The sequence below is a fragment of the Mastacembelus armatus genome, chromosome 9, assembly GCF_900324485.2.
Source record: "Mastacembelus armatus chromosome 9, fMasArm1.2, whole genome shotgun sequence".
NCBI lineage: Eukaryota > Metazoa > Chordata > Actinopteri > Synbranchiformes > Mastacembelidae > Mastacembelus > Mastacembelus armatus.
This window is the reverse complement of record NC_046641.1, coordinates 3,387,790-3,404,564: the sequence shown is the minus strand read 5'-3', so window position 1 is coordinate 3,404,564 and position 16,775 is coordinate 3,387,790. Positions and strand designations below refer to the sequence as shown.

The 16,775-nt window shown below is 39.2% G+C and overlaps 1 protein-coding gene across 1 annotated transcript; it reads left to right on the top strand.

Moving 5' to 3' along the window:
• Nucleotides 1–106: 106 nt before the first annotated feature.
• vps37ba (VPS37B subunit of ESCRT-I a) lies at nt 107–13,394 on the top strand. Its single transcript, XM_026322165.2, has 4 exons — nt 107–319; nt 5,802–5,973; nt 11,859–11,941; nt 12,696–13,394. Exons 1-4 carry the CDS (start codon nt 215–217, stop codon nt 13,179–13,181), a joined length of 846 nt encoding a protein of 281 aa, XP_026177950.1. The 5' UTR covers nt 107–214; the 3' UTR covers nt 13,182–13,394.
• The last annotated feature ends 3,381 nt before the right edge of the window (nt 13,395–16,775 follow it).

Sequence of the window (16,775 nt, the reverse complement as noted above, 5' to 3'; positions counted from 1 at the left end):
GATGATGGATGGATGGATATTTTCCACAGTCCGTATTTTGCTCCAAAGTATCACCGTGCAGGCTGCTGGAGTCTCCCTGTAATCGTCATATTTCCGGCAGCCCGTGAAGGCTGCGCCGGGCCTGTACACTGTGTAGTTCCTGTACAGGAAGCTCAGTCAGCTGTGAGGCGACAAAGGGCTCGCAGAAGAGGAGGAACACACCACAAGAGCTAAAATGTCTAGTTTTTCCAACAGATTTAGCGCTTACACGATGACTCAGCTAAACGAAATTCTGGAGGACGACGAAAAACTCACGAAAATGGTCCAAGACATGGATGAGGTATGTTAAGGCAGCGATAGCAGCTGGCTCCCTTTTCTCGGTTACTGTGTTTTTGTCCTCGACCCTTTGTTGTGTTTGCCAGGATTAGGTCGGCGCAGTTATGGAAATGGTTGCTTCTAGTCGCGGATTTGATACTAAATACGTGTTGTCCACCGACTTTACATGTTTGTAGACGTCAAGACGGGTCAGGAAACGTTAACCTTGGGACGGAACATTGTCTCAAGTTTTAGTACACGAGGATCCTGGTTGTTGGTCCAAAAGCCTCCACTTCGCGTACAACAGCAGGTCCTCTGTGTTCAGTAAAACGTATTCAAGAGTACGATTTAATGGCCACAGTGAACTAGTTTCAATCCCGTCAGGGGACAGGTCGTCACAGATTCCTGGTAAATTATGTCTGACTTCTGTCTCGGCACAGACACACAGCATCATATAGGCTGTTCACACTAAGTCTAATCTACCTGTTCGCTTTATTCACTCAGGACTGGTCCCAGATGATGCCACTTGTTTGACAGTGTCAGAGCTGCTTCTCCATACCGGTCACTTATTCTCAGAAATATCCGAGCTCCTTGGCCTTTCTCCCATTGCACAAGGACTGTGCAATTTCTAATTAACGTGTACCTGCGCTCCGTCATAAATTAGCCCTTGTCATGATAAGCAGCTGATAAGGCTTAGTTTTTCCATAGCCTGCATGGAACAATTACAAGCCAAAGTCCCTACAAGGGTTTTACTGCAGCCAGAAATTTGGCATATCAAGAGGAGAGGACTGACAGATTAGGATTTTTATACAGGATTTGTGCTGAGCTCATTCCAAAATAATCAGCTCCAGTGTGGGCCTAAATGTAGCCCGATCCCTTCTTTCCCACATTACCATTTTATTTATTTATTATTATTAATCATATTTACAGTGAACTTTTCAACAAACATTGTGTTCCTCCCTGTCCTATCCTGAAGTATGGACCTGTTCAGTACTTACAAACATTACCACACATTGTCAGGACACAGGAATTTTTCTTGTCTGTTGTCATGGTGCTCACTCTGTCTAATTTAAGCTCATTTTGCGTAAGAGTAGGGAGTCACTGCCTAAAATGTGACAAAAGGCTTCTGTCCTCACATATGGGAAACTGAAAGCTACTCAATGTGTTAAGTGCACTGGATCAATTTCACCTAATGAAAGAGATAAGAATACACTCTTCTTAGCCATTTGGATGCTCTGAATCAGCGTTTTGTGTTGCCAGCTCTGTTTTTGTTCCACACCCTGTTAGATTGTCTCCATGGCTTAATTTTCCTCTTCCTGTAGGTGACAGAAAGGGAGGGACTGGTTTACTGCAATGGCACTGCAGTTGTTGACTTTAGTCATAAGATTATGAGAGACATTGAGGAGAGTCAGTTAAGCAAAGTCATGCCTGAGCCAAAGGAGAGACTGTCATGGAAATTCTTTCTTTAGATTGTGCTAAATGGAAACAAAGGCAGTGGGTGTCACAACTTCACCTAAGAGTGCTGAGAGACACTGAGTGTAGAGCTGTGCTATATGGATACAAACACTTGTGTTAGATGTGAACATTTTGCTGGAGGCAATAATTGGTTTATTTTGAGGCACACAGTCATGGCAGCACATGTGGTTCCTTTTGAATAATGCAAATAGTGCTGCCATGAATTTGTTTATTTTCAGTGCATCCCTCAAAACTTTTTAAACTCACCTTAAATGTGTCGTACCTGTAGATACTGTATGCCAATTATTAAATAAAAGCAAGCATCAAAATATGTTTCAAATATTTTTATAATTGCAGCAACTTTTCAGTTAAATTAAATTAAATTATTATTATTATTTGAGTTCCAACTGAATGACAGCCAGAGTGGTCTGACCCAGTTTTAATTTCTAACATGATGATTTGGCTCACCTAAGCTTTCTGTTATACTGCACTTAACATGTTGAAGTGAGTTCAGATTAAGCCAAGCACCATTGCCTTTTTATCTTTCTGACTTATTCACTAATCCACGCATCAGTTTGTAAGGCAAAAGACATTATACCATTTTGGTCATAGGTTGCTTGTCCAAAGGCAGTTTAACTAGTACTGATTCCAACATTTACATGCTTTTGTAATGATACTAGTTACAGCCTGATTGATTTTTAAGACCAGTGCTGATATTGATTAAAAACAAGAGTTAAAAAAAATAAATCTGATAACAATATCAATAAAAATAAATACAAGTTTATTTTCACATAAATACTACATGATGACACGGATCCCCAATGGCGGGAACACACTTTATGACGATTGATGAGACTGGGTTGGACTGGTTCTGTTTCAGCCTCGGCCATCTGTTATTGACACCAGATGAAACTGTATTGTCAGCCGATGACATCACCTCTGTGTTGCCCAAGAGCTTTACCTGAAGTTCAGGCCACACCTGAAGTACCTTTTACACAGTTCACTTATCTCTGGTTTCCTCTGAAGGCTGTACAGTTTGTCAGCCATGCCTCACACAAGCTTTTTTTTTTTTTTTTTTTTTTTGTCCTTTACAGCACAAATATTATTGCATATAAACAGTGCAAGCTAGTGGTTGCTGTTCATGTTCAAGTCTGGCAGCCTTTTTGAAGAATTGTTATCAAGATACATTTTATAGTTTATAGGTAAAATAGCAGCTTATTACTGCTCTCTGTTGACCAGCTATTTATTAATAATGCTGTAAATTATCGCAAATCTTTGTGCATTACAGTTTCTCTTACCTCATCAATCATCATCTATACTGATATACTAGCAATAAACTAACTGATTTATCAGTCTTGTGCAAATACTATTTAGACACTTTTCATAAAGACAATTTGATGGTTTTGGCATAGAGTGGGGACTTGGGAGAGAACAACCTTTTTATGTTGTGTGTTTCTGTTCACACTCTCAACAGATTAACTCAGTTTCTGAATTTACATTTTTGAATTGACATTTACGTTTTTATGACTGTGATTGTGGTTATACAGAAATAAAGGAAGAAGGAAGTGAGACTGTCATTTGAGCAGAAGAATTACTGAAGTGAAGAATTTCCTCCTTTTAAAGGTTGTATTTTTTTGTCAGTCTAGTGGTGTTTACAGTGACCTGTATCCAATTGTGGTTTATTACATCAGCTCTCCAAAATACTGGTCCATTGGTCCTTTCAGACTAGCTCTTAACCTATTTTTCCTGTGATTATTCCAGCCTTTATGGAGGGAGTGGAGCATTGGAGAGCATTTCCCCTGGCAAACAATTATGTGTTTGGTTTGACAAAACAAGCCTATAGTTGTGGATGCTATTTAAAGGCCTGCCACTTCTCTTGGGCCAAGAGGAATAAGCAAATCAGCTCTTTCTAATGGGAGGCTGCTCACCTCAGGATATGTTGATGTAAGGTGTAGGGGTAATGGGCATAACTTAGATGCTTTTCTTACATAGAAGGTTGTTTTCCCCATTTTGTCCAGCCACCAAACAAGGCCTCTTGGTCAATTTTAGAAACTATTCCATAATCTCAACCTACGCTATAATGTATTTTTAGAGTTTTCCTACATGTTCTCCCCCAGTCCAGTTTATATTTACACATCAACATGTTGGCAGGATGTGTGAAATGAGTCATTTTAAAAAGTCACAGTTACATTTAATCCTCCGCTGTTCGCACTGTAGCATACTGTTCTTAACGTCTTTAAGTTGAAACTTGCATAAAAGTGTTATGTCACAAATTCTTAAGGTTTGTTGTATTCATTATGAGGGGTGCTACTTTCACTTTTGGAGGGAGGTTTTTAAATGTAAAAAAACAGCCACAATGATGTGATAAGCATTTGCAAAAAAGTGGCATTTTGATAGCATGTACTAAAAATTAAATATACCAGACCCTGCTGTTTTACAGCACAAATATTACTGCACATAAACAGAGCAAGCTGCAAATGTTTAACCATTCTTTTTTGTTTGTCTTTCTTAAGTTCCCCAACTAATGTATGTGAAATACCTAAATAAATTATGTTTCAGTTTTAACGATAAATCAAATGACTTGTATAGTGTAATGTGAAATGTTCACTTCAAGTACTAAGTACTCAAATACACTTTGTCCTCTTTTAGTCTATTATGTTTTGTCCTCCCGCTATCAGTTAGTCATATTGGTGAGTCTCACCTCTCCTCCTATGAAATCAGAGCCATCTGTTTTCTAGTAATCAAGCTCGCCAATTGGTGTGAATGTAATTTGTCTGTAGACCTTTTTATTTTTTCCCAGTGAAAATTTAGGCTTGTCATGGCAGGAAAAGTACACATTTAATGCTGCAGTCATGTAATGTTGACAGAGTGGGAAGAGCAGAAATATCACCCTTTATCTTGTGTTAACGCATTATCCCAAATTGGTTACACCCACTTTTAACCTTGGAGTCAATGGCCATAATGAGCCACTTATATTTCACATCTTATTAACTAATGAAAACAGATAAGAGCAAAGCCCTCAGATCCCCTCTTTTATAATAAAATATAGCTAATCTATTAATAGTCTTCAGAACTAAAACAAAACAAAGAATAATAATTGTACCATTTTTCCAATTTATTATATAAATAATTTATTCATCAAGTGAATTTTTTTTGTCATTTTAACAACATTGATATCAAACTTTTACAGAGCCAAATAATTAACTTAATAGTTAATCGTTAATGAAAAGAATTGCTCCTAATTGTATTAGGGCAGCATTGTATTATGATTCTTAGTGTTATTTCGATGCATCTGTCAGTGCTGAAGGTTTTGTGGCCATTTTGCCAGTGGTCTGTTCATACTTTTACATTTCTTTATGTTTGCACCAAGTGGACTGTGTCATAGCTGTCGCAAATCCCCGATCTCTGAGGCTGAATTCAGTAACATGGGAGCCATTTTAACTGGATTAGTTAAAGCTTTTCTGCTGCACGTTTGTTTTGGAGTCTCTGTGGCCTGCTCAGAATTGCTTGTTCAAAGTGAATTTAGTCATGTCACATTTTCTATTTTCTTTTCCTCTAACCAAATATATTCATAAATAAGAAATGTAATGTTGCATTGTAATGTTCTGTCCTTATAAATGTTTTAGTGCTTATACAGTTTTCAATTTTGTGTTTCAGTCTGACAATTTTATTGTTTTTGACTTGCTGGAGAACTTGAAAACAAACATATCACATCACTGAAAATATTGTTGGACTCTAAAACAAATTGCTAAATTTGAACTGAATTGAAATCAAGCTTTTGTTGTGATGAAAGGGGGCAGAATTTGAACACTTCTAGGACATATTATTTGTGTTTCTGAATATATGAAGAGGATTGTGGGAGTTGTGAGCGAGCTGGCAGTTTAAGCGTGATGAATGGTTAATATTCTCTGCAACATCTTTTGTTCACACACTTAAACTCAAGTCCTGTATGTAAGAGAAATGTTTTGCCTATTCAGACTGTCTGTCTGTTGTGACAAGATGTAATCCCACCAAGATATTGCTGTAATGTAACTTGTTTATTTCTTCTGCAGATGCAGGACGTCCAGCAGAATAAGGAGAAGACCTTAATCAACAACCGAACCCTGGCTGAGGAAAACCTCTCACTGCAGCCCAGATTGGAGCACAAGAAGGAACAGCTCACCAAGCGCTACAACTGCCTTAGGGAGAACTTTGAGTCCTACCAGCTCCGCAAGTCCACCCTAGGTACAGCAGTTGTATAGTAGCTGTTGCCAGACTGAGAAACATTTTTTAGTGATTTGTTTTTCTCATTGTAATGAATTTTTAATGTTACTGAGCTCTATGAAATTTGAACACATTCTTTTGTGTGAAGTCATTAACAATTGATACACAACCAAATGGATGTGGGACTAGCTTCTAACACAGCACATGGTAGTAATATATAACCAATTACAATCTGTTTAAAAAAAAAAAATTTAATTACAATTAAAAGTAAAATTTGCTTATAAATAATATAATACACTTTTACCCAACACAGTTTGTTAAGCCTAGGTAAACTAATTGCCATGTACCTTTACCAGTGTGAACTGTAAATAACTAGGTTTAATTTGAAAATTGTTATTATTTACAGCAGGTAATCATAATAACAGAATAATCATAGATTTTAGCTAATTTCCCATTTCTGTGTCTAATCTGTCCTGTTATTGGGTTGGGCACATTGTAAGCTGGGTGGTAGTGAAGGTACCAATTACAGCAGTTGGTTTCACCTCCATGGGCAGCACTGGATCTGGAACCAAACGCCTGGAGAGGGGTTGGACTTTTGGAGAGTTACTCGGGGTGAGAGGAGCCAGACGGCTGTGAGGATACTCACAAGTCCCCAGCTGAGTGGGACTTCATGCCATTGCAGGTTGCTTGGGTGAAGGCTTTGACTGTTGTTCGGGCTCATCCCCCAAAGGGAAGTTTTGAGTATCCAGCCTTAGTGGAGGCTCCATGGTTCTGTTGGGGGATTCAGTGCTAATGTGTGCACTGATGGACAAAACTGGAGGGGGTGTGAACAGAAGTTAGTGAAGCCAAGTTGGATTACTATTAGATTATTTAATAGCCATGGTTAGTCTTTTAGTCAAGACCAGAGTAAAGTGAGACTTTTAAGGGTTGGAGACCAAGACCAGTCTCAATTACTGAAACACTAGCAGCAGCAGCAGCAGCAGAGATTCGAGATTCAAGGTGGAAAACATGGGGAGAGGGGAGGTGTACAAAAGGAGTTCTCAGCCAGAACCAGACTGGGGGTGTTATATGCTATTCTCTGCTACTTACTCACCAGTATCTGGAACTTGCTGTTTGGCTAATGCTTTTTCTGTGATGGTTTTCATTTATTTTCATTATCAGTCAGTGTATACATTTTTTTTTCCATTAATCAATAACTACTTGGTCTAAGAAATATCAGCCAGTGGTGAAATTGGTCATAATAGTTTCTTAAAACGTAAAATGTTGTCTTCAAATGTCTTGTTTTGCCTGTCCAACAGCTATTCAGGAGATTGTCAATGAGTTATCAGTTTGTCAAGAGACAGAAAATAACCATTTTGACAATTGATGATTTTTTTCAGTGTTTTTTTTTTTTTTTCAAGAATGAACTGCCTGATATTCTCTGGCTCCGGATTCTCATGTGTGAGGATATAGTGGTTTTCTTTGGATTTGAATGTTTTTACTGTTAGTCAGACAAAGGAAGCAAACTGAAGACGTTACCATGATCTCTAAGAAGCTGTGAATGCCATTTTTTTTTAAAACCTTTCTTACCCCAAAAAAAACAGTAAATAAATTGGTACTGAAAATAATTGTTCTTGCAATTTACTTATATTACTTTAATGTGCAAGTAGTACAACTGGACTCTGCCAAATCTTTGGCATTTTTGGCTAAAAAAAAATTAAATATTGATCAGTATCAAAAAACTTTTCAGGTTTGGACATCTGTTTGTCTGTAGTAGTAACAGATGTTTTTAACGTAATAAATTGAATTGACAAATCATTTTAGCTTCACATTAAAGCACTACTGCTACCAAGACAGTTGGTGGCTAAAGATATCTCCCGTCACTTTAAGAGTGAACTGCCAGTTATAATCATAGCTGAGGTGTTATGTGTTTGTGGATTTTTTTTTTTTTTTTTTTTTTTTTTTTTTTTTTTTTTTTGGTTGTTGTTTTTTGTTCTTCCCCACTACACACACACTGCTTGTCCTTATTCTGCATGAGCACATGCTAAAGAGACCTGTTTCTCCAGTTCCCACATTTCCCGTCTGGGGCTGTAGCAGCCCTGTTATCAGACGCCCTGTTGTCATGTTGCTGCAGGAATCACTGTAATTGAACTCCGTTCAGGTTGAGCAGGTTCCACATCTGATCTGCTCCAAGCATTTGTTAAGGGTTGTAATATCCCTCACTAGCACACCTTCACAGTACTTCCTAGCGTGTGAAGAAGGTGGAATGACAATACTTGTGACCTTGTTGACGTAGTGGTTGCCAAGCAGCCCTCTCAAAATAGCATGCCAACCATTCTATTTTGCTGTGCTTACAAAGGATCAACTTTGCTTCCTTCCCTGCAAGGCAAGGAAAGCTGAAAGCATAGTACTGTCATAGTCTACAATACGCAGAGGCTGTAACCTGAAATTTCTAATTTTTATCACTGTGAAGTCTTCTCTGAATTGAATCCTTGTCCTTTTAAAACATAATGTTGGGTGCACATTTGTTATGGTTTTTAATTTTTCTTATTTAGGGTAGCATGGTGGCTTAGTGGTTAGCACTGTTGCCTCACACCAAGAAGGGCCTGGGTGTGCAACCCGTTAGGGACCTTTCTGTGTGGAGTTTGCAAGTTCTCCCCTATGCTCCAAAAACATGTATGTCAGGTTGATTGGTGACTCTAAATTGCCCATAGGAGTGAGTGTGCATGTATGGGGTTGTTTGCCTTAATGTGGCCCTGGTGACCTGTCCAGGGTGTACCCAAAGAGAGCTGGGATAGGCTCCGGCAGATCCCTGTGACCCTAATTAGGAATAAGTGGGGTTTTTTTTTTTAACTTACTGTAAGGCTTCAAGACCATTATGACAACCTTTACTGAAGCAATACTTTTAACATCCAATCCTTTTTCGTAGTGGACACTGATACAGCAATCTGGGTTTTTGTTTGCTGTCAGAAAGTGATGGCTTTTCTCAAATGTAGGTTACCCAGTGTCCCCCACCCCTGCCTTTCATGCACTAGTTGTCCTAGTTTTGGATTTGCTGTCAAACAGCTGGAGAGAGATGTTGATGCTCAGAGCTGAGAGTAACATAGTGGTTTGACCCAGATGAAAGTTTTAGTATACAGTAGCTTGCCATGTTGTCATTTGCATACAGGTACATCATCAGCACCCCTTCATCCTTTGTTCAGGAGATGTGTAGTGTGTGCATTAGTCTTCATTGCCCATTTTAATCTGCGGGCCAAAATGGCAGGACAGGCCTCTTTCCCCACCACCATCTCAATCTAATGCCTCTGAGGATGGCAGCCCACAGTGGACTGTTGTGCTGCCAGGCAATCTGGTGTAAAGCAACCACAGTGGGTGGGAGGGAGTGGTGGATGGTGGGACTGTCTGGCAGGAAAGCTGGGAGGGTGGGAGACAGAGAAAGGCAGTGAGGCAGGCCAAAAACTCCTCCTCAGATTCACAGCAGAGGTGGATGTGGTTTCGTGTTCTAAATGGCTGTCTCATGATCTCCAGGCCCAGAGTATGTGTGCTGTGCGATCAGCAGGCTCTCCGCTCAACCAGAGAATCACAGCTTTGTGTGAATGAGTGCTGCTGATACGCCTGAGAGTCTGCCTTGTTACTGGAGGCAGCATGAGACAGAAAGGAATGGGAGGTCACTGGTAAAAGGCTTTGAGTCAAGAATGACGCTTCTGTCTGAAAATTTCTTGTTCAGGTCAACTTGTCAGTAAAATATGCCAAACCAACATGAGGTTTTGCGATCCATTGCTAGCAATTCAGAGATAAAATATTTGATTGCCAATTTGACAAATTTGGTCTGGTACATTGTTTCCCTCAAAACCACAATCTTGGCTAATTTACTCTAAATGTTTGTCTCACACATATGAGCATGCTTTGCCACTCTGTGCTGCTGATTTCCAGGTAGGCATAGTCTGTCGTTTTAATTTATCCAGTTTTGGAAGACTATTAACAAGTGGTTACAGAGCTAATTATTTAAGCTTGCATTACCCTATTGGCAAGTAAAATAGATTGAGTTTCAGGTATAGTTTTACTTTTTGAATTTAATTAGGCTCAAATACAATACATTAATCACTGGAAATGGTCCTCCACTTACACTGGTGTGTCCTTGTCAAGAATATTTATAAGATGTGGCATTCACCACATCTCTCAGGCAAGTTGTTTGTTGCAAAACTGTCTGAAAATGGCTCTGATATTTCATCTATTGTCATCATTGGCCTACTAACAGAACTTTTGCTCACTTTGATAAATCTGTGAAGGAGTAGCTGATATTTTCTCATTTGCCATTTCTTCATGACGAATGTGCCAAGCATCTTTATTGTTAAAACTGAATGTGACAAACAAATATGATAAAGTTGTGTGGAATTTGAATTGTGACTTGCTGAATAGCATTCAGTGCTATTGTGCAGGGGGGAGCACAGCTGGGAAATGCCCTCAGTGGTGTTGAATGTATGTACCATACTGATAGGAGTGTGGGGGGTAAACACAGCTGGGGCATACCTTATATCAGCAGCCATTGTTATTTATTTATTTTGCCTTTCATGCACTTAATTACCTTCACTCAGATATGGTTTTAACCCTTATTTAATCAAAGAAAGGAACAGTGTGGAGGGGAACTTAATGAACATTGACATCAGAGAGCTGGACTTTGGCCATACTCCAAGTCATAATTAAAGGCGTGGCTTAGGGGAATACCAGTGATGGAGCTTTGACAGAGGAAAACTGCTAGATTTAAAACTGAATGGTGCTAGTGAACAATAATGGTGATGGTGATGGAGGTTCTCTCTGGTCATGACCACTGACTGTGTTTGTATTGTTAGTTTGTCTTAAAGCTTGCAAATCTGTAAAGTGTGGCAGGTCTTAAACCTGAAAATGTGCTAATACACCTCAGAAGATAAGTTCAAAATTGTAAAGGTCTGGGCTGATCTGCGTTCAGTGCATAACTGAATTGATTTAGGTCTTTGTTCATCTGGTTGCCATGCATAGAAAGGAGAATCTCTCATGTTATTAGAGATCCATTGTATAGACTTGGTGTAGTGCCTAGATCAGTAACTAGTGATGTGCTATTGGTTTCATTGCTGTGGTGTTGCCAGTATGTGAATGTAATCCCAGCTCCAGCCTGTGCTGATTTTCAGTCCTGCTTAGGGACACAAACAAAACAGACTTCCTCCATAGAGACACAAACTCAGTTTGGTTTCATTCATGAGCCTTTGTGAGTTTACAATGAACAGAGAAGCATTCTGACTGTTCGAATGTGCCAGTCACAGGATGATAATTGGAAGATTTCACATCTCCTGTCTTAGCTTTGCGTGACAGGCTTATTAAAACCTTTTATTTCCAACATGTTCATTTCAGAGCAAGAATTAAGGGAATATTTTGTTTCAGTGTTTTCTAATAAATGAGCTTCTTGGTTAATTTACACCAAATTCAGTGTGCATTTGTTATGCTTTAAAAACAACAAAAGTATCTTGTGACTCAGATGTGTTGAAAAGACTAAAGGAGGTGATGAATTGTTCTACTGCAGTATTACAAATGCTGTTGCAGCTTTTATTTACAGACAAAAGAATCTTTGTCACGAAAACTACAGTGAATGCTATCAAAACAGTGGAGTAAGACATTCTAGTAATATTTGATTTCATTACGAAGTTTAATATTTAGGGAGCATTGAAAGAAATGTGTGGCTTAACATTTCAAGGATTATTATCAGTTTCACATTTTAGTGTTTCCTGTAAACACTAAATATGTATGAAAATAGTGAGCACACCGTTTATATGGGTCTCCTAACAGTTTTGCCGTCACACAGTGTCTTGTTGCTAAAAAGACCAGGCATGCCTTTGCTCAGTTCCAGGTCCAACAGAAAAATAACATTTGTGCTGTCCTGTCCTGTTATTTAACAGACCACAAATCAGGAAACACCTCCCTGGACACTTTACTGGCCTTGCTGCAGGCAGAGGGAGCCAAAATAGAGGAGGAGACAGAGGTAAGCTTTATATTGCTCTCTCCATGGATGACTTCATGTATCCCTCTGTGACACAAGTCAGTAATTCTTATACCTGCCTGTCCAGGTGTTGATGTTGTCTCCTACAGAGGCTTCTTTGTTTGTTAGAAAACATGTACGCAACAGAACAAACTCAGAGGTCATAAAAACTTTTAAAGGATCCTTATGTCCCTTAGTCTTCGCCTCTGGTGTATGCTGGGAAACTTTCCCAGATTCCTGTTGAAATGTTTTTCTCCTTTTTTTTTCTTGATTGCTGGTTTTGTCCACAATAAGTAACTCTAAAGCCCCCATGAGTTTCAAAAGGCTGTTATTGATCATATTTGGCAATCTAGGGCTGTTTCTGTATGTAAATGAGCTGATATGAGAACGAGCAAATGGATGTAGATTAGACAGAGATTTATCATTGATCACTTCATGAAGGTATACGTGTGCATGCTGCTATGACACTTAGAAATATTCTGAACTTAAATCTACTACTTAATGCACACCTGTGTAGTCAGTTATTTGGGCAGTTATAATAAGCTTTTGTCATTATTTTTTGACATTTTACTGAATGCATTGTTTTAAATTTTTAATCCTGCTACAGTTTATCTGAGTAACTGACCCTGTTTGTTTGGTATTTTTTTGATACTTCGGTCCTCATGACTTATGTTGGCTCTCAACTTGGTTTTAATCAGAAGTCCAAAGTATGTTCCGTCTCTAACATTCTCCCACATCTCCCTAATTCTGCTAACAGAATATGGCTGATTCGTTCCTGGATGGCGACATGACCCTGGATTCCTTCATTGAAGCTTATCAGAGCAAGAGGACACTTGCTCACTTGAGAAGGGTGAAGATCGAGAAGCTGCAGGAGATGGTGCTGAAAGGCCAGAGGCTTCCCCAGGTGTCAGTCTCTACCTCCCGATCTCAGGATGTGTCGGCTTCCCTCCTCACCGAGGCCAGCGACAGCTCTCCCCCTGTCCCGCAGCCAAGGAGGAAACCACCACCTCCTCCATCACAGCCCGCCCCAACTCTAAATCCAGTTCATTCTCCAACCACTGTCACCCAGTCTCCCGTCTTCTACCCTGTATCGCCATACCCGCCGATTCCTCCCAGAACAGGCCAACCATTCCCAAATGTCTCATCTGGCTACCCCAACCACTTTCTATCTCAGTACCCCTCTGCTATGCCTCAGCAGGCCCCACCTCGTATGGCCCCACAACCTGGCTTCATCATGCAGTAAGTAAATGCAGTTGCCACATGGAGGATGCAGTGTGTACATGGACCTTTCACCACTGGGACTCCTCTGAGAAATATTTTTCTATGTCGTCTGCCTTCTTGGATTGCGCCCAATCAAAACACAAGTAGGCAGACTTGCGCTGGCTGGTCTGGTCACGTTCAGTTGAAGCAGGTCTCCAATTATCTCTATGGATTTGCTCTTCACCTCTCATTCCTACCAATGGTCCAAAAAATAAAAACAGAGGTGATGAGATCGACCTTGACTCTAGTTAGCTTGAATCCCTTCAGTAGAAGGGCTCACTACAGGCTGTAGTGAAACAAGTGTCAGTCTATGGGTCACTGAGCTGGGACTTATCATTTATCAGCACTTTCTGTCTCTGGCAGTGCCCTAAGCATTGCTGGGCTATTAGTTTTCAGTCTCACCTCCCTTAAAACATATTCCTCAAACTTTTATGAAACACTAAAGTCATTTGAAAGGGGTTTGATTAGTCATTTCCTTGTGCAGCATACCAAATTTCTGGTATTGTATATGCAAGCAAAAAGAGACCCTAATTACTGTGCAGTTTTGATGAAAATAGATTTCCCAGAATATATTCAAGCGAAACTGCATCAATGCTGTGATTTTTTTTTTTTTTTTTTTTTTTTTTTTTTTTTTTTTAAATATATATATAAATTTACAAGGTACATAGAAATATTTGAATTTCTGCATCTTTAATGATATAGTACTAATGGAGTTATGTTAATAGCAAGGATAGACTGATTAACATGTATAATGGGAGGGCTTTGATGTATCTTTGATTAAGTATGTGTCTAAGAGCGTCGAGACCTGGGTAGTCCAAGATTGCTGACTGTTCATCTCAGGGCAGAAGTCAAAAGGGAGCTGAAGGGGAGGTTTATGGCTAAACTATAGTATCAGATTCCTAGGCCTTTAGAACCTTGCCCGAAATGAAGGATTTGTGCATAGCCATACAGTTCTATTCACATGTGTGTTTGAGGTCCAGTTGTTTTTGGGTTTCTGTTGTAATGCAGCACTCCTTTATGATGTCCATTGTCTTTAACATCCTCAGTCAGGATTGGAAATTATGCCAACAGTTCTTTGGATCTCATGCATATGGTTCTGATCAGTTTTCTGTCACACTGAGCACCAAAGACAAAGTTCATCAATGTTCTTCTCTTAGCGCCTTTTTCTTTTTTAAGTAAACCATATAGTGAGGTGATCTACCATTGTTTCAAACATATCTGTTTATGGTGTTAAGCTGAAACACTCTTTTGTAAACATGCAAGCCAGATTTCTTCAAGAGGAACTTGCAAGGTCAACCTGGCTTTGGGAGGCAACTTTCTCTGGTGTGATTAAATATTCACTCTTTGTCCTCCCAATGGCTGTCGCTGTGCACTGTTGAAGAGCCACGAGTGCCTACGCTTGAAGCGACGTTAAATCACGTCCTGCTGACTACTCCATGTTTCTCTGTGCTGAGCTGTAGAGGTTAGAATCCCACCGTCAACCTTTCAGATGAAAAACTGGCCTAGCATTTGGTCTTCTTTTGCTACTGATTTTACGTGCCACCACCAGAAGGTAGAAAAGGCAGTGTCTGGCTGTTCGTCTGTCAGGCTTTGCTTTCTCACTAGAAGCAGAAGGCCAGAATACTGAACATGTGCCAGAGAAAGATGTGACACCCTCAGGCTTCATGCCTAGTGGTGCTAGTACTACTCTTCCATTTTCCCTCCACTGAATTTAGGATTGCCTGGGGTGAATTGAGAAGATTTTTTTTTTTTTAATTGGTAAACAGGGCTTGGAAAAGTTTTGCTTTATGTGTTGGTGATAATTCAACTCATGGCAAAGAAATGGACAATAGAATGAACAGAGGATTCTTGTTATAGTACAATACAGAGCAGAACCTAACCCATCAAGGTGTGGATGAACCAGCGTTTCTAAAAACTAACAGTGGATTCTTGTTTTGTGCATGGCCTTGCTTTGTGTGTCTACTCTGAAGATTCTGAAGATACTCCCATTTTGTAGCTTTTTTTTGTTTGAACTGATCCTCTGTATCCATGGTTTTATATGTGGCTGGTGGTATTTTCAGTGGCATGTTGTAGATATTTACTTATAATGAATGTTTAAGTGGAATTTTATGTTATTTCCAAGTTCAATAAATCATTTTTTTGCATATTTGTAGCTAGTTGCTTTATTACACACTGAACACATCTGAATTTTCACTTTTGTTTTTTTAATTTTTTTGAAACAAGACAGCCATCTAGTGTTCCTGGGTTGGTAATGAATGAGAAAGTTCCCCATAGTCTTTGGACATCTGTTTTTATATCCAATTCTAATAACACAAGTTAGCAGATACTACTGTATATTTAGTAGTAGTAAATATCAAAACTATCCAAATTATAATAATTGTAATAAATTTGGCCATGTTTCTAGGACTAAGAAAATACAGCAAAACATTAAGTACTGTATTAATTTAGACTCCCTGCGTATTTTAGCAGCATCGCACACTTTGAAATTGTATTTTAGATTAAATTCATAAAAAGTAATATATCAGCTAATCCTATGTTGTAGACTGGTTATCTACACAAATATAACTTATTTTAATACCACATCTCTAGCCTTCAATACCATACACGAACACTTGTCAAACAGCATGGTTTTGAATGTACTCCTATTTATGTAACGTTGGATTGACCTGCAAGTCTCTGACATGGGAAAAACTAGTGAGCCATATGAATCTTACCGATTTTACCCGTACCGTTTTGACGCACTGTGTTTCAAATGTTTGGTACTTAATTCTGTGCAAATCTATGGGAGAGAAAATTTACAAGTTAGACTATTAAGTTAGGGTGATGTGTGATTGATAAGTGATTTGTAGGCTATGATAAAGAAGGAAACCCTTCTCTCCCCCTGGCTCAGCCTGCCACGACCAAATCAGAGAAAGGGATTCTCAGTAGGCTCCAGGAGATCCCCGTGACCCTGGTTAGGGATAAGCGGGTATGGATGACGGATGGATGATGGATGATGAATGGATGGACGGATGCGTCTCATTGGTCGTGACTCGCGACCAATGAGAAGCAGTTTAGCAGCGCGGTCAGCGTTGCTATGATACGCCTGACAGAGGCGCGAGATTTAAAAATGGCGGCTGTTTTGCATTGTTAAAAGAAAATTGTGTACTTGCCAATGTGATCTGAAATAATCTAAAATGTTAATTGTAATACTAGTAGAAATTGTTACATGGTGTTTCTATATATATTTTTTTGTTATTTAAAATATGCTTATATTGATAAAATAGTGTGTGTTAAGCCGTTGTTTTGTACACGCCAAAGAATTCTTGATAATCTATTACACATGTATTACTTGTCTTTTTATGTACACACATATACATATACATACACATACACATACACACACACACACATATATATATATATATATATATGTGTGTGTGTGTGTGTGTGTGTGTGGGTGTGTGTATTTATATATACTTGTAGGCCAATTTTTGCGGTGGCAATCATTGACATAAATCGTTCCCTAGACCTTTACCCTAACCTGCAACATAACTAGACGCTTAACTTTGATCCCTATCCTAACCTACATTTCCCT